The following is a 27,519-nucleotide window of genomic DNA, read 5'->3' on the forward strand; positions in this document are numbered from 1 at the left end:
TCATTTCGCTTAGTCAGCGTCCTAATTTTATAAAGAACTTTTAAATAGAAAAATTGCTTTTCAGAGTACTAGAGCAGCATGAATTACAAGACTTTAAGCTCAAAGCGTGAGCTTCCAGTGTATGGACGTAATTGCTTCCTGTAGGAAACACGGCGCGTGAAAAACGACCTTTCTACTCCACCTTGTTGCTGCTCGCCTGGTACGTACGTACTCGTATACATTTTGGAACAGCGCGATGCAATTAAGATTTTCCTGAGATCGTTGTAAGTATTCTTACAGCACACGCATTGTAAATTGTATCGGTTTTTTATGCTTAACATTCGTATTAAATGGTAGTCGATTAATCAATGAAATGTGTCTATTTCGGCAAGTTCCAATAATTAATCTTATCTCGTTGTCAAATCTCAAACATAGATACCATATGATATCTGTACTGCTAGTAGACGGATGTATGCGGCAGTAACAGGTGAGCAACAGGCAGCCTTGTCTGAAAGTGCTATCTCTGCCAATCTGTGATGCCGATAGCTGTGCAACTACATCGAAAAATTCAGTTTAAATAGAAGATTTTTGTTTTACTGTTATGAAAAAGAACGTGTTTTTAATCTAACTGATAATAAACGATCACTGTAGCCTGCCTAATATTAACAAAGGTATCATAATATTTATAATCATATATGAAGTGTATAATGATTTCTGAGTATAATTCTAATGGAATTTTGTGAGAGGATCGTGCTCTGTAACATTGCATTAAAACTTAGGATGTTTGTGTGATGCCTTTCCTACAGCAAGGCGTACCGCGATAGAAAATACCCCCGAGAAAATCCAAGCGACTCTTTGTAGCATAACTAAAGGCTCATTTAGCGAGGGATGTGTTTCATGTGTTGTTAAGAGTCCAATAGAATCACTTTATTTACGTATCCTCGCTCATCGCAGCTCCTGGAGGGCAATTTTTATTGGTTATTAACAAATACAGTCCTCGCTAGGCATCCTCGGTACTTGATCGATCGGTCGAATTGGATGTAACCTCAATAGTCCGCAATATATGTAACTAAAATCGCACGTGAATTCGCGCGCCGCCCACATGAGCCCTAATTATAAAATACAAGCAGCAGAACACAATGAAGTGTGATTGCTATCGGACGATATTGTTATCGGATCTTCACAATCGTCAAACTTAGATTAATTGACTGAAGCTACTGGAAAAACTGTAGCAATATCGTATTAAAGTTTCATGAATATAAGCGCGACCTAAATAACAAATAGCGCAAATCATAAGCTCACTTCTCATCCAGCCATGCGGGGAGACAGGGTCCATTTATAACTATCCAGACCCGCCCAGTGAGGTTGTGCCGACAGGCTACATGGCGAAACTTGTATATCTGATGATTAAGGATACTTAAAATTTTGCGTAATTTTGTTGTCTTTTTTATCTAACTGAAAGTTTTTGGAGTGAGTATAGGTGCCGTCCAACCTATGTAAAATCCGAGTAACTACATTTTAACTGCGGCAGCTGAGCTGGTCAACTTCAAAATTTCTAAGAAAGATCCAATCGTTGGTAGATTGGTTGCATTGTCATCATGTCAAGACTTGGAGAAATTGCGGGAATTCCTAGAATGCGAGTATTGTGGGTCAACTATGTCTATGGTATTTTTAAAGTAACTCATGTAATAAATACATGTTTTCGAGAACAATTATTGTTTTCGAAAACACCATGAAGTGGAACTGCTGAGAAAGACCATAAAATGATGGCATCGAAAACTATTTTGTGAATATTTTGTCTCCTTATCTTATATCTTAATCAAAGTAAATGTAACTTGTAGGTACAGTAAATTTGTATTAAAATTCATTTAATACAATAAATGGCTAAAATAATGTGCTTTCTTCTCACTTCATCATTAGCAAATCTAGCGGCATTAGCACTAACTGAGTGAGAACGAACGAACGACGAGGCATCGTAATAACCAATATAAGAATGATATCCGATTACGTATACTCATCACAGATCTCAAGGGCATGCTTTAGCTGGTATGCCTGAGATGAATGTTCTGCAGTCGCGAAATCTCTTGGAATAGGGAATATTACGCAAAACTCTGTTTAGAGGGCGTCACTAACTCAATCACATGGCCTAAAGTGAAACACGACAATCGAAAGTTCGGTTTCTGCCTCTCTATCACTCTTGCTTATTCGATCGATAGAGAGGCAGATAACGAAATTTTGATTTTCGCGTTTCGCGGTAGGCCACCTGTAAACAAACCGCCTTGATGCATCAATGTCATAGTAAAAACTTGTCAAACAACTGTTTAAGGCGTAGTATGTATAAGTTACTCTATGGTTTACTAAACAAATTAGTGCTACACTCTGGCGTCAGAACATTGCAGTAATACTCCCTAATATGACCGAAGGAAGACCCATTCGTAACTGCCGACACGCCCCTTCCTCGTCCGTCTGACCCTTGCTGTTTGATCTATGTTAATACCTATTAAATACTTTGAAGCTTTCCTAATAATATTGTCCTTGATAAAGATGTCTTTGAGCTAAGAGAACTCCAAATGAAATATAATATATGAGATTCTGGCAAAAAATATAATTGTATGTGTATTTGGAGCATTCCACTGGCTGTTCCGTACAAACGCATTTTATTGTATGGTGTTGCGACTTTTTTTCGGTATTAAAAGCAGGTGATTACTTTTCTGTGCATATTTTTGACTATTTGTCATGGAAAAGGAAACTCTTATACACTGCAAATCTTCAGAAAATTCGCGTATGTACGGGACAAACGGTAGACAATTTCATAGAATGTTCCATTTGATGACTGATAATTAGATTTTTTTATATTTTGGCTCCCTAGTGTACAAGTCCGTATGTTGCCATCCGCGACATAGCTTAGTGGTCGTTAGAACTTAAACTGTACACTGAATGAATCCTAAACATAAAATATTATTTAGGCCATAAATTTATAAATTAGCAATCCTTACTGTAATAATAATATTGAATACTTAAAATCAATCAATCCAATACTAAGACATACAATAACCGCATGACAAAACAGGCCAGCAATCAGACTATTTCGTCAATAAAGCGACAAAGACATGACTCTGGTGCCAATAAGTGCTGAATGAATTATACCCACTATTTATTACGTCGACAAAATGGTCGAATCCTATTATTTTCTAACAAATACAAACTAATGTAGGTTCGTTTTACGCAGGCTTATTTCTTGGTGTTAATGGTACGGTATTAATATTATTCGTGTATCATCATTGACTAACAATATGTAATTATAATGTCGTAAAATATCGCCCAACTCAACCTATGAGTATATCCTATCCGACTGAACATAGTGAACATATCTAAATTATTACATTTCCATTCGCTATAATTTTCCTTGTTTGTAGGACACGCTTCGCATCTTCATTATCAGTAATTAAATCAGTTTCCAACGTTGTTATTACATGTTTACACGTTACCATCACCCCCGTTCACTCCGGTAAGCAATCAGGACTCGTGACGTCACGCCACAGCCTCCTTTGGGGCTTCCTTTGTAACCCGCTCACCTGACGTTTACATTTGCCTTATCTGCCCAATACATAACTGAAGCTGCCCTAGTGAATTATTTATAGCAGTTATCTATCATATTTGGGGATATACAATACAGACACAGGGTGGGCTCTGTAACAGGGCCTGCTTCATGTGTCGAATTATATTTGTCGTTGTTTTTCGTTAAATTTCGATAAAATATGGTGAATAGATACTATAGTTTCCTATTCTGTACAAAAGCGCAAATTCACCGTATGTCTTAAAAAAATCGTTACTAAAACAAAATTACATACCTTTTTTAATGTCCCAAATTGAGGTTTCGTGTTTATTATAACCAGTGATCGTACATATTCCAGCATTTTTGGTGCAGCAGAGTGGTGTTAACGGAATTGGTATAGATATTTTCAACTAAAATGGTAAATTAAGGTTAATATGAACGTAATAAACGCTAATTAATCATTAGGGTTGAAATTATTTATACCAATTCCGTTAACAACACTTCGTGGACCAAAAACGCTGGAAAATGTACAATCACTGATTATAACAAGCTTCGTGTTATAAGTTTGACGCTAAGGTCTGTATGTCTGTGGCACCGTAGCTCTCAAACAGATGGACCGATTTCGATCCGGTTTTTCTACGTGAGTTTTCTTGCAGTGGTTTTTAGCTATTTTTGATCAAAAATCGATCCAGCAGTTTGAATAGTACCTATCAGCTCTTTTCCAAAATTATGTAAGGCATTTTTATGCGTGGGGGGGGGGGGGGGGGGAGGTGTAATTAAATATTTAATTTAATATGATTATTATTTATTTCCTAGGAATGTATTCACATCGCTTAGCAAAATCTTTATTTGGATTTATGTAACATTTCTCACAAATATTTAATTTGATTAGATAATCGCTCTGTTGCTAGCCCACTCTGTATACATATGTGAGATACGATAGTCCCCCAGGAGGCCGTCTTCCATCTATGTTTGTAATATTTATAGCCACGCACGGTGTATTGATAGAGATAGAGAGCATGGTTTACCATCGCCTTATAATTTAATGGAGACCCTTGGCTTATCGGATGGCTTTATGCGCATGATTTTTACATTTTTGTATGTTTCTGTTATGTTAATCCTTGATTAATTAGCATGTATATTTATTATTTTGATAATGTATCTGCTTTCCTAGCATGTAAGTGATTTGGTCTGAAACTGTAAGCTTGCATTGTGTTCAATAAATAAATGAATGAAATCGGATCGGCTTGGCTTATCACCATAATAACCAACTAAAGAAGATAGATATTAAGTAAGGCTTTTTTAACCTACGGCTTAGAGAGCTTTTGGTTAATTTTAATTGACCTTTTGATTTGTTTCAGCTTGTCAAAAATGCTTTTCTTCTTTACTGGTCGCATATTTCAACAGATACTCGTGAAATTTTGTGAACAGGTTAAACTAAAATTGGTGATAATAAGTGGCCTGGCTTTATAATAAATAATATACAAGTACTAATGACTCGTCCCAGCTTCGCACGGGTAAACCTAAACAAATTATACACTCTATTGACTGGTGAAAACCGCATGAAAATTCCTTCTGTAGTTTTTGAGTTTATCGCGAACAGAAACAGAAAGACGCCCACTGCTATGATATTAACCCACTGCTCTTCAATGCATTTATTATTTTAATAAAGAAAAATATTTTAAAAAACCGGGCAAGTGCGAGTCGGACTCGCGCACGAAGGGTTCCGTACCATAATGCAAAAAACAAAAACAAAAAAAAAGCAAAAAAAAAAACGGTCACCCATCCAAATACTGACCACTCCCGACGTTGCTTAACTTTGGTCAAAAATCACGTTTGTTGTATGGGAGCCCCATTTAAATCTTTATTTTATTCTGTTTTTAGTATTTGTTGTTATAGCGGCAACAGAAATACATCATCTGTGAAAATTTCAACTGTCTAGCTATCACGGTTCGTGAGATACAGCCTGGTGACAGACGGACGGATGGACGGATGGACGGACGGACGGACGGACGGACGGACGGACGGACGGACGGACGGACAGCGAAGTCTTAGTAATAGGGTCCCGTTTTACCCTTTGGGTACGGAACCCTAAAAAAGACAGTCAGAACAATTGAAGGGATGTTTACAATAACAACATAACTGCTTAGAGCGGTTGACACTTTTTTAAGAACATTGTTAATCGTTTCAGGTGTCAACCAGTACCAGTGTAGTCAGTTATGTTGTTTTTGTAAACATCCCTTCAATTTAATGTACCTCGTCAAAGACGCCGAGTCAAAAGCTTGCAGAACTTTTCTTTATTGTTGCTATCTAAAGGACTCGATCTACCCGGTAGTGGCGGTAGTTTCCTGAATGCGTTAGTGAATAAACCTGCCATTATCTCGAGTCGAATAATCCGGTGAAGTGCGATTCGGCCTCATTCTCTGAAGGCCACCACTTTTTAAGGATACCTACCGTATAATTTCTTCACATTCTGTACCTTTACCTACCCCAAATTTGCCCGATTCCAATAACAATGGTTCTTCATACAGTTCTCTATGCCTGAAGAATTTCCAATAATCGCAGAAGGGTGAATATTATTATTAAAAAAAAATCATTCACTGCTGACAGGCCAATTCGAACGAACACTGGTATCTGAATGATGTAATTCAAATATCGTGCATTTCGTTCGTAGGTACTTGTCACGTGAAATGTGTTTTACTGCGGAACCCAAGAATCCATGCGATCCCAACTTTTACAGTCACAAATAAAAGACTCGCAATGTCACTATCGTGGTAAGGGTTGACATCTCGCTTATTCTGAATCGGCCATGAATAATGTATGCATTCTGTCTCCGTCTATCCTGCCAGGGTGGCTCAGGGCGTCTCGCTCGCTCTAGAGTAAAGTGCCCGAACGAATGCTTAGTTGTATTGTAACTCATTTGGGTGAGGTAAAGTTGATGTTGTTGTTTATGGGCAGGTCGTTTTCTATGGGGTTTTGCTGTTAGTGGGGTAGTGCATCGTTTGGCGGAAAGTTAAACATTTAGGCTAGTATTGTTAATAGCGGGCCGTAATTTCAGGTTTTAGGTTAGGTTTCGTTCATGTCGTCTCGGATATGGGTGAATATGGTATCGATGCATTCAGTGTAATGCCCTTAACACAAATATATGAGATGACAAGCGCGAAAGTGGTGGGGGTAGTTGCTGTGGCGTCATAAAGTCTGCAGTACAATTTTTTTTTTTAGTTTCTTTTAAACATACCATGTGGGGTACCAAATGAAAGGGCTTTGTGAGTAGATCACAAATATATAACATACTGTAACATTTTCAATTATTAGAAAACGTTCAAAAATTTCACAATCCACTGTTGACTTTCAAGTGCTCTAAATTTAAAATGGCTGAATGGATTAGTCTAAAATACATTCCAAATGACTGTGAATATTCTCTATATAATGTTAAAAAATAATTAACTAGATATATCAAAAAATAAGAAAAGTACATCAAGTTGAAAAAGTATAATTATCTGTTACATAAAACTGCAACTATTATTAAAACAAACAAAAAACCCGACTGTTTACATATATTTTTGAAATGGTCTTTTCACTAGCTTTCATTTGGTACCCATATTGCTATAGTAAGAAAAAAGACACAATACCCCCCCTCCATTTTTTTTTTAGCCGGCGCCATTTTTGACATATGAGGTGTGGTTGAATTCGTCAGAATTGTGGTAGTGACATAGGCTACATATATTTTGAGAATGGCGCCCACTAATATAAAAACCGGACAAGTGCGAGTCGGACTCGCCCACCGAGGGTTCCGTGATTTTTAGTATTTGTTGTTATAGCGGCAACAGAAATACATCATCTGTGAAAATTTCAACTGTCTAGCTATCACGGTTCGTGAGATACAGCCTGGTGACAGACGGACGGACGGACGGACGGACGGACAGCGGAGTCTTAGTAATAGGGTCCCGTTTTACCCTTTGGGTACGGAACCCTAAAAATGGAGAGGGGGGATTGTTTTTTTTTTCTTACTATAGCAATATGGGTACCAAATGAAAGCTAGTAAAAATACCATTTCAAAAATATATGTCAAACTGTCGGGTCTTTTGTTTGTTTTAATAATAGTTGCAGTTTAATATAACAGAAAATTATACTTTTTTCAACTTGATGTACTTTTCTTATTTTTTGATATATCTGGTTAATTATTTTTTAAAATTATATAGAATATATTCACAGTCACTTGGTATGTATTTTGGACGGATCCATTCAGCTTTTTTCAATTTAGAGCAGTTAGAAGTCAACTGTGGATTGTGAAATTTTTGAACGTTTTCTAATAATTAGTTAAACCAAGTATTGTTAATATTATAGTATGTTATATATTTGTAATCTACTCACAAAGCCCTTTCATTAGGTACCCCACATGGTATGTTTGAAAGAAAATAAAAAAAAAGTTTGTACTGCCGACTTTATGACGTCACAGCAGCTACCCCCACCACTTTCACGCTTGTCATCTCATATATTTGTATTCAGGGTATTACACTGAATGCGTCGATACCATATTCATCCATATCCGAGACGACATGAGCGAAAATCGATTTCTAGAAGACTTTTCTTTCGTTGGCCGGGCCACTATAAAGACTTCTTTGACTTTTTTTCTGGAATGGATAAGAGATTATTTTAGTTTTTTTTTTTGAAGTGAAAACTTCTTTAGCGTTGCTAGGCACTTTTTGAGGTGGAGAAAAAATGATAAACTCGAGACAGCGTAAGGCGATCACGTGACCGTAAGGTTTAGATGGCCACTCATTTAGATGGCATTTAAATCAATAAAGAAAAACTCAATGACATTACATGAAAAAGGTTCTAATCTTGTACGGGTTGAAATACGAGGATCTCACAGTTACATTCTAACTTTATATCACTCAAATATAATTCAATAAAGCTACATCTTGATGAAATCGCCAATAAAAGTGAACTCTAGTACTGGTGAATAAAACTCAAAATATCATGACCAAATATATTTAGATGTGAGGTCTGCAAAGTAACTTTTCTCAAAAATGGACGGCAAAGTCGACTTTGCCGTTTAAAAAATACGTCGCGAAGCGCGTAGTTTATGGTCAGTCAAAAATTAAAAAGTTAAAAACATTGCAGTCTCGATTTTGGGACTGCAATGTTGCATACAAATTCCATTATTTGTCGAGTTCCAAACTTTTTAAAAGTTGAAATGGCCATGTCAAATGAAGGCACAGGCCCATTAAACAGCCAAACAGATGATTAGTACCGCGACTATTTAGCTGTCTCAAATAGGTTGGCGTATTTTCGGCAGAAAAATACACTTCTATTTTTTTATTAAAAAAATAAAAAGGCGGCAAAGCTAATTTTTTCAATTGTTTCTACTTTTTTCTGTGAAAATATATACGTAAGAACGTTGCTTTTGTAAAATATTTCTATGATATTTATATTTCTTGCACCATTTTTGAGAAAAGCACTATATATGACTCGGCTGGAAGGCTACTTGCTGGCTTCGGATTCAATTAAACGGACTCCCAAGGTCGTCCGTTTAAAACGAATCCTCAGCCTGCAAGTAGCTACTTCCGAACCTCGACAATAATGTACTATTACAATTTCTATTCGAATTTTAAACAATTAACGCTACAAATTTGAATTTTGAATTTTAAACAAGCTCACTGACCAGCAATTTCGGAACTAAAGTTTTTCAATAGAAAGGAGAATGGGTCAATTATACATAGTGCTGCAGACATTTTGGACTAGTCATTGAGTTTTCACTTCTGTCGGCACTCCCGGAGTGCAACCCGTTGTTTTTTTTTATCATTAGCAATATTTGTAGCTCTAATTACGATTTTCTCTTGAATAACATTATACAGTCACACCATTAAAAACTCACAAATAACTCTGAAGCGAAATTCAGTGCTCCGTAAAAATAACAAACCATTCATAGCAAGCAAATTGACTTTTTATTAATAACAGCCTGTTCTACCTGTCCTGTCCCTCGTTTTATTGTATTTCCTTTTATAATGTTCTCCGTTCAAATCGTCTTTGTTTCATTCAAATTATTTTGGTATGTTGATTGTACGTTTTTTGTATAAAATACAAAGGGTACTCAAGCTTTCTTTGCTTCAGATTTGTTGAAAGCAATCATGTTTGCCATTTAATTAATTAAAATTTAAAATGAATTAAATGTACGGCATTTTACAAGTTTTGATTACTCCTATTTACTGCTTATACTATACAGCACAACGCTAGCATAATTTAAACTAGAGACTAAACTAGATTGTAGAACTTTAGCCGTATTCAGATTGTAATAACAGGTTATGAGTTTGATCTGGATTTACTTATTTATTTACGTATTACGGATATGATATGATCTATCCTTAGAGCATTTAATAACCGGAGTCGCCTTTAAGAGCTTACCCCTCTGCCGAAAACCTTGCACAGTTGTGCAAACTTTTGTATGGACTGACGTATATCTGAATGGCTATTTGTACGTTACGTACAAATCATGTACAAATAGACGTGAAATTTGACGTGCCCCTTCCCCGCAAAAATCGGCGAATTATTTTGTACAGAAAATAACAGCCAAGGCGTCTCCAGTTACTAAATGCTCTAAGGATCTATCAGTGACAAAAGTGGCCCTTCTGGTTGAAGAAATGTCACTGTTATTACAATCGAAATACGTCTCCTTGTAATTAAATACGTGAATTTCAAATTCAAAAAAGTTATTCGTCAGTGGTTGAAAAGCTGCAACATTAAATAGCTACTTTCCTGCCTAATCCAGAATTAACTTTAATCAAAAATCCTCGCTATACTTACTCAACCTCATATCTGCAACAATCATTTGATGGAAATGTCGCTTTTCTTTCATTCGGAATACGGGTGTTTTTGTCATCAAATGAGTGTTGCAGATACGTGGCTGAGTAAGTATAGCGGCGAAATTATATCTAACAAACATTTATTACCTATACTTACCTACAGTTATAGTAGTAAATATTAATTATTAACTCATGCACATTTAATATCGTTAATTCGTATTATTTATCTACTATCAAGGCAAGCACATTTATATTTCATATTTTCGAGGGTGAAAAAAAAATGTCGTTATTTAAAAGTGCCGCCATATTTAAAAGGAAACATCTTCTGTTGTCACACCTAACGATTAATCACTCGGAACTCGACTACAGCAGCGGCTTTGTGCTAGCGCGGCTAAGCTCGTGTTTCGGCTGCACTGATGTGAGCTAAAGTTTATGCTAAATAGCTGAGTAGGTATATATATTATATTTTATAATGCCGTAACTTTTCACTCGACTATGGGAAGGATTATGCATCCGATGCTAAACGAAGAGAAGGTTATTTTTACGAAAATTACCGTTGTCGGGTTACAGGTCCAAAATTATTACTTATTGATTATCAAACATGCTTTTATGTTATTATATTTACATACTTATTGCATGAAAGTTATAACACATAAAGTGATAACAAATTTTACTAACCTTCACTGGTATTTAGTCCAAGGGATATTAATTCATAATATTAGTGTCTCTCACTAGAGTATCTCAAAAGTTGCCTTTCAATAATAACAGAACCCTATTGCGTGTATGCCCTGAGATGATCAAGCGCAATACAGACAACCAATTTGATTCCTAGGCCACTTTAAAACCTTGTCGTTTTAACTACTAGACCATGTCATACATCACTCAATAAACACTATCGTAGAAGAGAAACAAATTGATCCATTATGACATGGTTCTAGTGGCCTAGGAGTTAAACTGGTTGACTGTACTTAGGTATAAAGACGGGCGCAGGTGCGTAATCTTCTTGCAGCCGTATTTCTGAACCCCGTAAATTTTATCACTACATTTTCCTGAAGAAAACGCTTCATGTCGAGAATAATTCTTATTTTTCTGGCTCGAACCCTTTCTCATAGTACGTAGGTACGTACGTAAGTACGAACAATATCGTATATTTTTCAAGTTTCTAATCTTCAAGGCGGTTTACTAACGAATGGGCCAAAAACGTTTCCCAAAGTATCACATCCCAAACTATGTTTCCCAAATTATCATTTCCCAAAAAAATGTTTGGCAAAACAACTTATCGCAATTTTTCAGTTAGCAATAGTCTTTTTTAGCAAGTTATTGCTTAGCAAATAATTACTTGGACAAGTTTCATTTTACCAAGTATTATTTAGTCAAATGTATCATTATTATCATTAAGCATAACATATTGCATGGCATACAATTTACATACCAATGAATATTTATTTTTGCTTTTATTTGAAATACTTAATCCCGACCTTGGTTTTTTTATCATTTTGGTTATGTTTTACGCATACGGATGTGATTAGTTGAACCATAAACATTATAATTTTTAAGAAAAAAACCGATTTCTATGGGGGCCGGTGAAAGATTATTGTAGATGGTGCACTAGGTATGTAGAAAAAGAGGTAAAACCACCCACTTTTTTAGCAGCATTTCGTTTCTGTAAAGGTTCGTTCGTTCTAGCCTAACCTAACCCACTTCTCTGATAGCAGTTCGGTTCTGAGAGGATCGCAGTTCTAACCTAATCAAACCCACTTTTCTAGTAGCAATTCGTTTCTGTAAGGCTCGCAGTTCTAACCTAACCTAACCCACTTTTGTCCGGTTCTGTGAGGATCGCAGTTCAAACCTAACCTAACCCACTTAACGGCTTTTTTGGAATATAAATATTAGCCAATAAAAAACGTTTGCTAAATATTTTTTTGTCCTAACAACATTTGACAAAGTAAAATCATGCCAAGTGATAATTTGACCAAATAAATTATATGCGAAGTGTAACATTGCTAAAGGTTCCTTTGGGAAATGAAACTATTGCGATAAGTTTGTTGGGAAGTGAAATTTGGCGAAAGGTATTTGGCCCAAACGAAAGTACACCCTTCAAGGCCTATCAAAAAATACATACGTACTTACATACTTCAAGACTGTAGAATTTTCTATTGGGAGGAGGAGTAAAGAAAAGGAGTCGTGTGTTGTTGTTTTCTTGTAATGACTGTGATAGATAATACAAAACAGAATACATCGGTATGCATAAATGATCGCATAATTTTTGGTACAACACACAAAACTAATAGGTAGCGTTTAATTTTTACAAATTGCTGAACTTAGTTCTTTATTTTTCCGTAGTTAATTTCGGTGTGCTAAAGTATATTCCTCAGTAATCTTTTGTTCACACAATCACCCGTCTCGTTAGCCATTTTGCTAGAGCGATTTTATTTGAACACAAAATGAGCGTCGTAATTTAATAAACAGCCCAAAAGAACCCTTATCCCATCAATACAAGGTCCATATTTGTTCTGCACGCAAAAGCCAGGTCCGCATTCAGGGGTATTAATTAATAATTCGTTTTGCGCCGTATATTTCGGGGCGAAGAAAAAAATCGTTCCGACGAAACAAATGACGTCATTAGCATCGTTCACACGGCCAGGAATTTAATTATTCTCGGCCGAAATATGGTGCAATTTGTGCGGATGATTGTTTTTTTGAAACCACGCAGATTTTTAATTAGTTTCTGTTGGAAATTAGCTCCATTTGTTTGTTTTTATTCGCGTAATTAGCTGTATACATAGTTTACATTGTATTGTTATTTTATGTGATTATACGGCAGCTAGCTAATCTATTGGAACGAATATTCATATTAATATGTATCAGGTCTCGAAAATATAGTCTCTTTAAATGATACAGTATTCATTTATTGTTAAATCAAGTTGACTAAAACAAAGACTAAGTTGACTAAAATATCTATTTCATAACTTATTTGAGAGTGTCGAAAATAAATGGACATATTTTGTAATTGCTTTAGAATTCTTAAAATATAAAAGTCTGGAAATCTTTTTATTTGGATCTGCATGTTTGAGTTACTTAGGATATGGCCAGCCTTCTGGGCACCTTGCCCGTTGACGGCGATTTAGGGCAAATTTTTTACCTGTAGTTAGGTTAAGTACTTAGTATTAAGTTTTATTATGTTGGTTTTTGTTTATTTAATTTAGTTCGCAATAAACTTAGGATATAATTAATAACTTACAAGAAATACATTTAAGATTATTTAAAGAGTATTAAAAATGTGTCTCTTAAAGTGAAATCACTGTTGCTACTCTACACATAATACGTTAGCAAGTACGTATCTGTGTTACGTTATTTATGTAATAATTGCGCTTGTTTTCGTACCTATACAAGTACCGCTAGCACTAATGTGAAACGTGTAGAAGATACGGATACATTGCATTGATGAATTGAAGCTCTGGTGCGAGCAAATGGTTACTTCACTGAAACGGGCATATACGACTTTCGACATTTGCCTTTTAGGGTTGATCAGTCCGCTAATCAACCACAATTACGATGTTAGCCGGTCGTTACTTTAAATATATATTCCAAAGATGAATGTGTACGAGTTAGGCTTAATGAAACGATGTGATTGTTAGCTGAATGTCATATTTATATGCGTACGTGCGTGTGCTAACTTGGGGCATGAATACTTAAGTGATGTTTATTAATTTATTATTAAAGTTTATTACTTAAAGAGGCATGATTTACAGTTACAGACCTACAAATTTTCAGTAATAGCGGGTCTTCAATGTGTGTCCAGGCGGTAAGGTTGATTATTGAGGAGCCGGGAAATTTAAACTCAAAACGTGTGCTCTCGATGCTTATTTATTCTATACTAACAAAATATCGATGTGGACTGTATACATATATTGACCTATAACTAGGTATGCGCTCGCATGTATAGCATAAGTACTTAACTACTTAGCCTAATTTGGACATTCCGCCCGCCAAGAACATAGTTCTTTATTTACACAGCAAAATCTATACAATAACAACAATAAAAATGTCAAACATAACACAGTCGGCACTCTAAACTAATATGTACAAGTATAACTTAGTTATGTATAACATCACTTAGTTATTACACACAATTTACTAACTGGGCGCTTCAAGATTCCTGATTTACATTTAACGGTAACAACTCGTGTTATATTGTCAGGCCCAGTATGTTTTTGAATGATCTTGCCTAAAATCCATTTAGCAGGAGGTACATTGTCTTCTTTTAAAATAACAACGTCATTAATCTCAGGTTCGGTAGCAACATTAGAATTCCATTTATATCTTTGACTAAGGGTTACTAAATATTCTTTGTACCACCGTTTCCAAAAATCAGATACAATTTTTTGCGTTAAGCGCCAACGATCTAAACTAACTACATTACACTCGGGATTATATTCGTCAGCTATATTTATCAATGGTTCACCTACCAAAAAGTGACCTGGTGTCAATGGTAGAGGGTCGCTTGGATCATCGCTCAATACAGATAAAGGCCGAGAATTCAAACATGATTCCACTTGCGCCAGGACCGTCGCTAATTCCTCATAGGTAAGTGTGCCATTCGCTATTACCTTCCTCAAATGCCCTTTTGTACTACGAACCCCAGCTTCCCAAAGACCGCCGAAATTGGGAGCGTGCGGAGGGATGAAGTGCCAAGTCGTATGCTCTAAGGTAAGTATGGCTGCTATCTCATTAGGTAATGATGATTTAGCAGTGTTAAACATGTCTCTCATCTCTCTGTCAGCACCAACAAAATTAGTGCCGTTGTCACTATACAAGTCTTGGCAGTAACCTCTCCTTGCAGTAAAACGCCTGAATGCAGCAATGAAACCCTTGGCTGTCAAATCCGTAACTGCCTCGAGATGTATTGCCCGGGTAACCATGCACACGAACAGGCATATATAGCCTTTAAAAGACTTAGCTCCTCTACCTGGTGAAAACCTTATATTAATAGGACCACAGTAATCTACCCCCGTAGATTTGAAAGGCTTACTGGGTTTCATTCTCGCTTCAGGTAGAAGTCCCATTATAGGAATAGACTTCTTGCTCGAATATCTCAAACACGTGACACATTCTCTATAAACCTTCTTAGTACGATCCTTCGCTTGCAATATCCAATATTTGGATCTTAAAAAATTTAACATTATTTGAGGACCGCCATGCAAAGTACGATGATGAGCATCAATAATTAGAAGCGAGGTAAATTGATTTTTACCAGGCATAATCACCGGATGTCTCGTATCGTAACTTGCATCAGATTGTTCTATTCTACCGCTAACTCTTAATGTCCCCTTTTCATCCAAAAAAGGACAAAGAGTGCGTAGCCAACTCTTTTTAGGCACGACTCCTCGACTCTTTAACTGTTTTATCTCATGTGAAAACTCTTTCTCTTGAACTTGATTAATACACGAAAGCAAAGTCTTATCCATCTCCTCAGAAGTTACATAATTAGGTAATTTAACTCTCTCGTTTTTTGGCAATTTTAGATTTAATACTCTTCTACAGTACGAAATAACTTTTAACAGTCTCGACAATGAAGAAAACCTCGACCAGATTGGGGGTTCTTCATCAACATGGGATACAACAGTTAAAGATGCGACTCTTTCCTCCTCATGTGTGTCTTCTATGATTATGTCGTTTTTCTCAAAGTCAGGTTGGGCTAGCCATTGCGGACCATTCCACCACAATGAATGGTCTAGTAAATCTCTTGGTTGTAAACCGCGAGACGCACAGTCGGCAGCGTTAAACTCAGTAGGTACATGACTCCATTGCTCAAACTCCAGTATATTCAAGATCGTAGACACTCTGTTACTCACAAATGTACTCCAACGAGCTGATCCTCCTTTGAGCCAGGCTAGAACTATTGTACTGTCTGTCCAACCGTGTAGGTTCTCTTTAGGTACGTCCATTACCTGTGCAACTTCAAATATAAGTTTCGCTGCTAAGGCGGCAGCACACAGCTCAAGTCTCGGGATGGAAATTTCTCTCTCTGTCGGGGCTACTTTTGTTTTAGCTGTTATCAGATGTACATGTACACCATTTAGTTCATCAGTCACTCTCATGTAGACCGCTGCTGCAAACGCTGACTTTGAAGCGTCTGCAAAAACGTGCAATTCGATCTTTGAGCTCGGCGTGGCGTTTAGCCATCTTGGTATAGCCAGCTGCTTAAGATCTACCAATGCCTCTCTGAACGACAGCCACTCTCTCACCAACTCTTCTGTCAATGGGCAATCCCATTCTAGACCCGACTTCCACAACTTCTGGATGAAGATTTTGGCAACAACCACGACTGGAGCAATCCACCCCAGGGGATCGTATAACCTAGCTACATCAGACAACACTTTTCTCTTAGTAATAGGTTCTTGAACATTGGATAAATTTAATGTATATTCAAAATTATCTGTATCTCTGTTCCAACTCACTCCAAGAACCTTCATTGTATTATTTAGTTTTAGGTGCACTGTCTGCTCTGATACCTCTTTATTACCTACAATCTTCTCCAGTACAGTTGTAGAATTAGTATTCCATTTTTGAAGTTCGAAACCACCAGATCTCATCAACTCATTCATCTCCTCAAATATTTTTAGTGCCTCAGTCTCAGTGTCAGCTCCAGTAATTAAGTCGTCCATGTAAAAGTCTTGTCTTGTTATTCTCGCAGCTAATGGATACTTACTCTCTTCTAACTCTGCAAGCTTTTGTAATGACTTAACGGCCAAATAAGGCGCGCAAGCTGTCCCGAATGTCAATCTCAATAGCTTGTAGTGTTGTATTGGCTCTGATCCGTCTGACTTAAACCGCCAAACGATTCTCTGGAAATCCGTGTCTTCCTCAGCTACACGAATCATCCTGTACATCTTAATGATATCTGCGACAAGGCAGATTTTGTGACTCCTAGCTCTCATTAAAATGTGTCTCAAATCTTGTTGTAGTTTAGGGCCGACAAGGAGATCGTCGTTAAGGGAAACATTGTTGACTCCCTTACTCGAAGCATTATATACAATTCTAAATTTTGTCGTCTCCTTGTCCTCCCTAATCACAGCGTGGAAAGGAAGATATACAGCCTTCGGATTCTCTAGCTCTCTCTCACTTACTGCCCTCATGTGATTAAGACTTAGGTATTCTTCCATGACCTTGTTATACTCTTCTCTAAGTTTAGGTTCTCTCATTAATTTTCTCTCTAAAATCTCTAATCTCTTGATAGCAATTTCCTTAGAATTGCCATATTGACACTTAGGGTCCTCAGTCGTGAATGGTAGTCTTACTACAAGCCTACCATCGTCATCTCTCACAGTCGTTGAGTTAAAAAACTCCTCACATTGTTGCTCACTCTTAGTCATGTCTTTTTTAATCATATTAGGCTCGTTCTCCATCTCCCAAAACTTTCTCAATAAGTCATCTTCCTGAATATGAACATGCAAACTAGTAAATCTCGCACTCACCTCATTCTCAGATCTTCTCACTGCTCGGCCAGATACGATCCATCCGAGCATAGTATTTTGAGCTATCATGGTTCCTTTGCTCGCCTCTGAACGCTTCTTGATTAAGCCCTCGAGTAATATTTCTGCATACACCTCGGCACCTAGAAGGATCTCAACTTTACCTGGCGTTGAATACTCAGGATCCGCTAAAGGTAAGTCTTCAATCTCTGTCCATTTAGGCACTTTAAGCTTGATAGCTGGAAGCAAAGCAGTTAAAGAATGTAATACGTAAGCACAAACTTCGACTGAACCTGTTGGGTCATGGCATGATACCACGCGAAATGAAACCATGTGTTTGGTATTCAAACTACACTCCTCTAGCATTGACACCGAAGTACTTACAGGTCTACGTTTGAGACCAAGTAATTGAACAGTTGACTCAGTAATAAAGGAAATCATACTTCCTTGGTCAATTAAAGCTCTAATAGTTTGTTTACAACCAGTGGAATTAAATACCTTAACTCTAGCCGTCGCGAGTAGCACTCGGTTAGGTTGAAGCGCATCACCTCTCGAAAACGCTGTTGTAATATTTGTGTCACCTCGTGTTGTGCTCGGTTTCTCGGGTAGGGGTACACTCGGTGACGCCGATGACGCAGCAACCTCGCTCGTAGCTCTCGTCTCCTGGTTGGCATCTCTCTCGAAGTGAAGGAGAGTGTGATGTCTCCTTCCGCATTTACGGCAACTCGACGTCTGACGACACTTTATTACAGAGTGTGTGGGCATCAGGCAGTTAAAACACAGTTTATTGTTTTGCACAAAATCTTGACGTTCCTTGGGCGTCATGGAACTAAACTGCTTGCAGTGATAAACGTGATGGGTCTCATGGCACATAGCACACTCGATGTCACTCATCTTGACTTTATTCTCGATAGCAGTGTGAAATGTTTTAACCTTAGCTGCAGGCTTAACTGGTGGTGCTGGGCGGGACGTGTTGGTGTCAATCATCTCCAATGACCTGAATCTGTACTCCAAAAACTCACGCAACTGCTCCCAGGTAGGTAAGTCGTCGTCTAGCATATTCAAATGCTGCTCCCACTGCTTAATAGATTCAGCGTCTAATTTTGTAATCACCAAATACACGATAATTGTGTCCCAAGTACTCGTGCTAATGCCTATATTCTGCAACGACTTCAAACATGTTGATGTATTGTCCAATAAATGCCTCACAGCGTTAGCAGACTCGTTATGTATTTTCTTGGTCGAAAATAAGCTCCTCATAACAGCATTACAGTTATATCTCTTGTTATCATAACGTCGAACTAATTGTTTCCAAGCGTCATCATAATTTGCATCGGTAGTCGAAAAATTACTAAGTAAACTCAGCGCCTCTCCAGATAAATTGCTTTTCAAGTAATGCATTTTTTGAACCGCCGTAATATTCTTATTTGTGTGGATTAACGAGGAAAACATATCATAGAACGTTTGCCATTCTTCATATTTGCCACTAAAAGTCGGCAAAATAATGCGAGGTAATTTTACGTCACAATTCCCATTTTCACTGACAATGGCCTTGTCACTAGTTTGCGGTAATGATTGGGCATTTGATGGCAAAAACATTTTCAAAGCTTCACGTAAAATCGTTTTGTACTGAACATACAACTCCTCAAACTCCTCATACTTCTCTTGTGTAAAATATGTATCCGTTCTGTCTCCTGACGCTTTGGAAATAATCGCCTTATGTCCGCTTTGAAACTCGTTAAATTGTTGCTCAAGTAGTTCCAGTCTAGTTTCTACATACGGCTGCTTAATTCTCTCTTTAGGCGATTTTTTATAGTTCTTCTCAGATTTCTTCAAATTGTTGATTAACTCCTCTTGATATTCAATAAGCTTTTCTAATGTAGACATGATGACTTGCACACTCTCGAATGTTCGTATTGTTCGTAGCTATAAGTAGGTAGATAACTTAGCACTCAGATGAAAATGTCTCAAAAACTCGGTTTATATTGCTCAGTTCGATATTATAACTCACTCATAATGTTAAGCGTAATAAACTTTAGCGAAAAAGTCTCAAAAATCACTTATAGACACCAAAAATGTAAATGTTCACATTCAATGTTATTACGCGTAATTATAATTGCACTTAAAACTTGCAGTAAACACTCGTCCGGCTCATCCTTATCTCGATCGCCGACCGCCCGGCCACAGGTATGCACCAATTCTATCCGGCTCGATATGGACCATATGTCCAGGCGGTAAGGTTGATTATTGAGGAGCCGGGAAATTTAAACTCAAAACGTGTGCTCTCGATGCTTATTTATTCTATACTAACAAAATATCGATGTGGACTGCATACATATATTGACCTATAACTAGGTATGCGCTCGCATGTATAGCATAAGTACTTAACTACTTAGCCTAATTTGGACAATGTGCTTAACTGCTTATGTACATAAATACATTAATAATCTTTAATAATAAAAATCACTTTAGTATTCGTGCCCCGAGTTAGCACTGGTCTTATGATTGTTCTCCGTGTTCAAGAATAAGGATAAAGTTGCGTAGAAGAAAAACAGGCTGGTTGTGTGAAATTTACTGTAACTTTATGTAGAATCGATATAATAAATCATCCATTACCTAGTAGTACATTTTTAGCCAAATAAAACATGTTTGCGGTTCTCTGATGCGCTAAATACGAGTGGGTAGAGGCGGGCACACGAGTGACATGTAATTTATCTTGCACCCTTTACTTTACGTACGCTTCGCTGAAAATATTATATTTAGAAAACATTTTCCTTTAGGTATACTTTACAGTCTTTCTACTGCTTATTGAATTGATATTCAACCAGCCCAAATTTGAACTAGTTACGTCGATCTGTAGCAGAATTACTATTTCTTCAGGCGCCAGATAGACATTAGACATTGGAAGTCAGGTGAAACTAAATAAAAACCTTTAATAAGGTCTATTAACTAAACTTGATCGGTTGTTGATAGATAAGATTCGGCTTAGGACTGACTGGGACGAGTGGTGTACTTTACTTTGCTCAGATAATAAATTCTAGATGGTGATTGTAGTGGGTACTCTTATAAATATGATTCGGGTACCTCGAGATATGGATGATTATTTGAATACCAGTCATACGCCTATATAAGATTTGTTGGCCGGTCGTGTTAATTTAATTGTCGAGTGGAGACCATTTCGGATTCGCATCTCAATTTCAGTGATTGGGTTACATTTTAATTTGCTGTGTTATTTTTATTTAATGTTTTGTCTCATGTTTTATAATATTCTATACAAATTGCGGGCACTACATGGTTTTGCCTGCAAAATTTCAATTTAGTTACGTGGCGGGTTACCAAAAGCGGTGCAGTTTGCTCAAAGTTTAAAGCGGACTAATCCAGGCTGTGCGGGTCGATTAAATTCAATCGAGCTCTTCAGATAGTTCCTAATTGTTTCACGGGGGTTAGTTTCACTGCGATCAGTGTAGGTAACAAATAGCCGACATTTCTCTGGATTCCTGTGGCCTGTGTGTAAAGCCTGACCAATGATATATTATGCATAGTCTAATAAAACATGGTCTTCCATTCCCAGAGTGACACGGGGCTACGTCACAACAACATGGCCGCTATATATAGCGCTATCGCATATTATCATATAGCGCTGTCGCATGATGACGTAAGCCCGTGTCAGTTAGGTGACCTAGAAAAGACGGGAATGGAGTACCAGGCGGAGTATATTATTATACCATGATATTATGATAACGCGCCATATTGCGGAATTTCATTGAAACTATACTATACATACAAAACTGACCTGTCACCACATAAGTACAGTCAGCAGCAGAAGTTGCTAAGCGGGCGAGGTGTTCAAAATTACCTTGACACGCTCTTATTCTCTTAACAATAAAGTCGCGTCAAGATCATTTTGAACACCTGGCCCGCTTAGCAACTTCTGCTGCTGACTGTACATGAGAATATAGTCTGTGCGAAATGAGAAGAGTCATGGAATGCATGGGGCCCAATACATTTCACGACTCTTCTCTTTCCGAACAGATGTGCAGACTCAGCGCCCTCTTGACAATAATCAAATATTTCTCGTCGGGCTTTACATAACTCATTGCGGGCACTTAGAACACAGATTATAATAATAGTTCTCTCAGAACTTGGGTCTTCAAGTTTATTACGTCATTAAGTGCAAACTCGTATATTTAACAAAGAAAAATACACGCGTATTTACCACGTCATATGTTGCAAAGCTTTTAAAAACTTGCATTGAATTATTTTTTGACTGAATTTAAAATGCGTAGGTTCTTAATTAGGGCATGTTATTACTTACTGAACAAACGCAGACAGTATTTATTAATCAGAAGGATTTTCTTTAAATATATATCTGCTGTTGATTCTGTGCTGTTTCATTTAAATGCGGAAATAAAATACCCATAGCCATAGTAGGCAAGGTAAAAACGCATGTTATGCTTAACGACTTTCACTTACCCTAAAAACGCGAAAATAATGCTACCTATAAAATATTTAGATCCAAGTGGCCTGTAAGTCATCAGAAGAACCTATTTAATCGTATCGCGGTAATCGTTATGGTTAACATGCTACATGGCCAAGCATCATAGCGTATGATGTTCAGACCGTCAAATTTCATTAATAGTGTGTAGGTAGTTTTGGAATCGAACATTTGAGGTGATATTATTTTTAAAGATTAGCAAATGCCAAGTGTATCGTAGGGTCCCGTAGCTCCAATATTCATCTCGCCCACCGATGTTCATTTCCCGTACGTCGCTGCGCTTCATGCTGGAGGCAACTTCCTCCGCCAAATTACCTAGATATGGCGAGGCAGCGATGCACTGAACTGTCAAAATTGTCATATAAAATCCGCGCTAGCTTTCGTGAATATACATATACCTATTTGCTCCGCGTTCTGAGGCAGCATATAAATGTGCTCGGCGATTTGTTAACTAACTATCTCTATATTTATATATCAGATACAACAAAATAACAATTCAATCACCTCAATGTAACTCACAATCTACCGTAGCGAACTCTCATTTTATTATCTGGAATATAAAAACAAGAATTAAACCGATTTATTTATGGAACATCGTTTAATCTCAGCTAATTGATACTTTCAAAAACTATTTTACAAATCACACTTAGGTATGTATTTACTGAAAAACATCGTGTAGGTATCGTAAATAGATAGATAGAATACTCTTTATTGGCACACCTCAGTAAAAAGATACAAAAGAAAAGTACAATTGATTAAATGCACAAATGATTGTTTAAATAATGTTTCAGCAAAACATAAGTTTTTGTACGGAATGGTTGAATAAATATTCGTAGTTTTAGTTGCCAAACAATTTGTTGATCAAGTTATCGGATACCCATAACAAGGTTTACGTAAAACTTACTCGGGTACGGAATAGATAGTGAAGATCACGATAATTTTCAGTCAGCGTTAAAGTTGGTTAGCGTATATCTTGATTTTCATGGATATTTATTATTTATCTGCCGTGCTGCGAATCATTCCCGTGTTCTGAGAAGTTTTGTATAGGCATATTACTGTAATACTTTTTGACGTGGTAACGTCTTATAAATCGATGAACACCGATAGCATGCACGAAAAAGTGCCACGTTGTGGACAGATCTCCATGGTAACGTTGTGGACAGATCTCCTGCATGGTAACGTTACGGCAATTTTTCATCAATGTTTTCTTATGACGTTATCACGCAAAATTATCGTCCGTTAACCGACTTTACAGACAACCATATTTTTTTTAACACAAAGTTGAAGTAATGTAAAGTAAAAGTTAAGTCTATACTTTACCTGGGATCTAAATTTAATATTTAATTCATAATATTACAATACAGCGTAACCGACCTAGGAACCAACATAGAAGGAAAACTAATCCTCAAAGACCTAAACTCAAATCAGTTCATTTGTTTGGTAGCTACAATGCCACATACACACAGGAATCTGTGCCTACTATTTAAATACAATGTCCCAATGCTGAGCCCGGTTTTGTCGTATACAAACACCATTCACGTGCATCGGCATAAAGCATCCTTGGCGTTGAGAGGGTTAATCTACGTCTTTAGCCACTCGCTGTGATCACACGTGTGCCTCTGTAAACTCGTCAAACATAAACTTTCATACGTAGACACCGCATTAAGTTGCCAAATTTCTTGCCGCTAAATCGGTTGAGTAAATGCTCTTGCACCGATTAAATGCAAATTGGTGTCGACGAATGAGGTGACACGCTACTATGCTTTAAGTACCTATATACACTGACGCGCAGTCATCATATTTAGATGCGACTATACTTTTAGAGTACTACGCCGTGAGTCTCGTCTCTTAATACCATAGCCGAGATTAAAATTAGATTTTTTTCCGTGATTTAAATTTATTCGCAGAACGTACATAAACTTCGACGCAACTGAAATAAGTGGTTGCGCTCGCATTTTAATAAGGGTGTTCTCTAGCTGGCGCCGTTGCACAGAGCGGGTGAGCAGATAAACGAAAAATATAATTAACAACGCTAACGGCGCGGACGCGTGCGGCGGATTTCACTTACAATGAAACCCGCGCGTGTGCGCCCGCTGCGTGTACCCGCGCCAGCTAGCGGACGCCTGAGCGCCGCTATTCTTGGTAACTAGTATTCTAATACTTTATCTGTTGCGAAAGTGATCTTTGCCGTCAAACGACTTGAGGCGCAGCAGGGCAAACAATTTGCACACGGCAATACGGCAATTATGGAGTTTACCGGCGACGTGTAATTAGCTACATGGCAGTGGAGGCTCTGCGTGCTAATGGGGGATTATAAGATGTGTCGTTGCTTATTAATAAGCACAGATGTGGTTTGTTTGTCTTTTGTTGACTATTGAGTGTACTGAAATTTATTAGTATGCTTTTGGTGTTTTGCGACATTGCTACAGAAAGAAACACCTATTAGACTAAGAAATAGGTATAAAAATGCGTAGAGTCCGTTTAATCTAATTTTGCGCCTATTTGAACCGAACAAAGTAAGGATTATAAACGACATATGTACTTTCACATTTCATAATCATATTTTCATAGAAATTGGCCATTAATGACGACATTGCCACACTTAGTCATTGAAAATGCCATGCAGACTTACCTTGGTCCGACTCGTCGAATCTAACCCTTTCGCGAGTGATTTACGGATGAAAAATGGAGAAGATTTGTAGATCGATTATAATATATGCTGTCATTTTTAATATCGCTCATCATTAATACCCACACATTACACAATGCTCAGTAATGACTTCATAAATACTTTAAAGGTAAATCATATTCTACTCTAGTAGTGCACAAACAGCAACAACACATTACAAATCCCACTAGAATATTTCAGTACTCACAAACCTCTGACAAAACTTACACATACTTGTATCTCATTAAATCATCTCATTGCAAACACAACCTTGCTCATTGTAGTTAAGACACAATTTCTAACCACATAGAGAATGATAGTACGGAGCTGCATGCGTTCCTCTTTAATAAAGAGACTAACTGCCGTATTCGAACTTCAAGATATTCACAAGAGACGACACGTACTAGATCCATTCTAGATACGTAAGTAATAGTTTAGATTTCAACTAGTTCTCTTTTGCAGCTCAATTCAGGCAACCAGTGTCACTTTTACGTCAGATAGTGTTATATATCTATTAGATGTGAATTGGATCTTTAAGTCATATCTTGTGGAAATCGTTCAAGAGTATCTCCAGAATCGCATAAATGTCAAATTTGACAGGTTAGATCTTAAACATCGTTATCGTATCTTGGTGACGTCTAAAAGATATCTAGTAGATGTCTATTTCAAAATCCGAATCGGGCCCTAAGTTATCCTCTTTGTAGACATGGGAGCCTGTAATCCTTAATCCGTACATATTATGATAAAAACACAACATTGGTGTATAATAAATGTGAGTTCCTGCGGCTGTAGGTTTGTTATACACGATGGTAAGGCTCCATTTCATTTTGTATAATAGCAAGGTCCCAAACCTCTGAGGGTCGTTTTACAAATAAAGAAAGCCTTTGTTAGAGTTAAATTCCCTATATGGGAGAGCGAATTAAAGAGGTATTCTTGTCGGAGAAAAAAATACTCGGTTACGTTAGATGTTATACATGCTTCATATATTCGCGCTATTCCAAATAGGTATATGATATATGTATGACTATGATATGACATAGACTTACATTTCGTCCATTAAATAAGTTTTTGGCAAAAATTTCATTTTTGGTACAAGCTTTTATCGCCGACTGTACTTTTTTTTCCACAGGCAACTAATACTCATCGAGACAATTCTAAAAACCCCAACACAATTAGGTTTCGTTGTTTTATCACAGAGTTCCTAGGGCTACCTCCGGTCTCCATCATCAGATCAGCTCGATGACACCATAATATTCACCCGACTTACGTATGTATGCAAAATTTCAGCTCAATCGGAAACCGGGAAGTGGATCAAATTTAACTTGCAAGATTTGATTACACACACACAGACAGACAGACAACGGTCAGGTGAAACTAAATAAAAGCTTGTAAAAATAGGATATTTCAAGAATACCGACATAATTATTCGCTTTTTGCGATTTAACAGCATAATATGATATAACTAGATTCCCTTAAATACATTTATTTTACTAATGAGTTGTTTAGGCATCAAATCTCAAATGCTAAAGCGCTCACTACTAAAAAAGGCTGAAAATTTTTAAAGACAAAAAATATTATTTTATTCTTGGAACCCAAAACGTGCTCGTCGTGCTCACGTCTAAAGGAGGCTTAAAGGGTTTCATTAATGAGGCTTATTAAGATTTATACGCCCGCAATTTATCACAATTAAAATTGGCACACATTAGAAAGTGAAATTTATAAAATACCACTTTCTTTAAGTAAACTGTATAAATGTTTTAAATCTATGTCTCAAATATTATCAAATTAATTAAACATCATTGAAGTAGTTTTTACGATTTTGGCAAATTTAACCACGTCATCTGTAACAAAACTATCTACTATTTTTGGTGATTAAATAATGACAGTTTTACGTACAAGTTATGGCAAGTTTATTGATAATACTTTTGGTATTTAGTTATTGAAATAAGCCACAGTTTGCGACTTTATATTCAATCTGCCCGCAAAATTTTGTGGTCTGCCTGTGTGGATTTGCCCGAAATAATTCTTACAGCCCTGAGATAGGACACTTTTTATAAGGGTCAGAAGTTGTTCGTCAGTGTATAGTATTCGCACGGAGCCATATTGCTACGTCGCGTCGTAGAGGACCTACAGAGAAATACGTCGTAGGCATTTGTAGCGAAATATACAAAGATATGAATTAAGCATAACATATATAATCGCGCATTCAGAAATTCCTAGACTACAGTAAATAAAAATAATAAAATGTATTTTGGCTCATGTACTTAACTTACATACGTGTATAATTATATTAATTATATAGGTAAATTTAACAGTTTTATCCTTGAACGTCCACGAGTCCACGATCAAGCATTTCTTTTAGTTTTTAATAATAGCAGGAATTTTGTTCGAATTAGGTACTTTTACCTTTATTCTACTGTAAGTTTGTAAAAGTGTACCTTATTGACATTATACATGTACAATTTATAAACTGTGCACGGTACTGTGCAGTAGCTTTTTTAGAAATCCTGGGAACTTTTCTAATTTTACATAAACGCTCC

General features: G+C 37.0%; 2 protein-coding genes across 3 annotated transcripts in view; one reads left to right on the forward strand and one right to left on the reverse strand.

Annotated features, from left to right (window-relative positions):
* Window positions 1-27,519, forward strand: part of LOC134800534 (venom dipeptidyl peptidase 4) — a 184,156-nt gene that overhangs the window by 8,741 nt on the left and 147,896 nt on the right. The window lies entirely within an intron of this gene.
* Window positions 925-18,875, reverse strand: LOC134800687 (uncharacterized). The gene is made up of 3 exons (XM_063773170.1): window positions 18,398-18,875; window positions 16,293-18,055; window positions 925-936 (listed from the first exon to the last, which is right to left on the reverse strand). Exons 1-3 carry the CDS (start codon window positions 18,873-18,875, stop codon window positions 925-927), a joined length of 2,253 nt encoding a protein of 750 aa, XP_063629240.1.

Source organism: Cydia splendana, chromosome 20 (genome assembly GCF_910591565.1).
Source record: "Cydia splendana chromosome 20, ilCydSple1.2, whole genome shotgun sequence".
Taxonomy (NCBI): domain Eukaryota; kingdom Metazoa; phylum Arthropoda; class Insecta; order Lepidoptera; family Tortricidae; genus Cydia; species Cydia splendana.

Bases quoted from the DNA above. Each gene is read 5' to 3' on its own strand.
- LOC134800687 (XM_063773170.1), bottom strand. From the start codon at position 18,875: ATGCTAGACGACGACTTACCTACCTGGGAGCAGTTGCGTGAGTTTTTG. The intron at 18,056-18,397 runs GTGACACAAATA...CTTTGCTTCCAG, and splicing joins GAAACCGAGCACAACACGAG to CTATCAAGCTTAAAGTGCCT.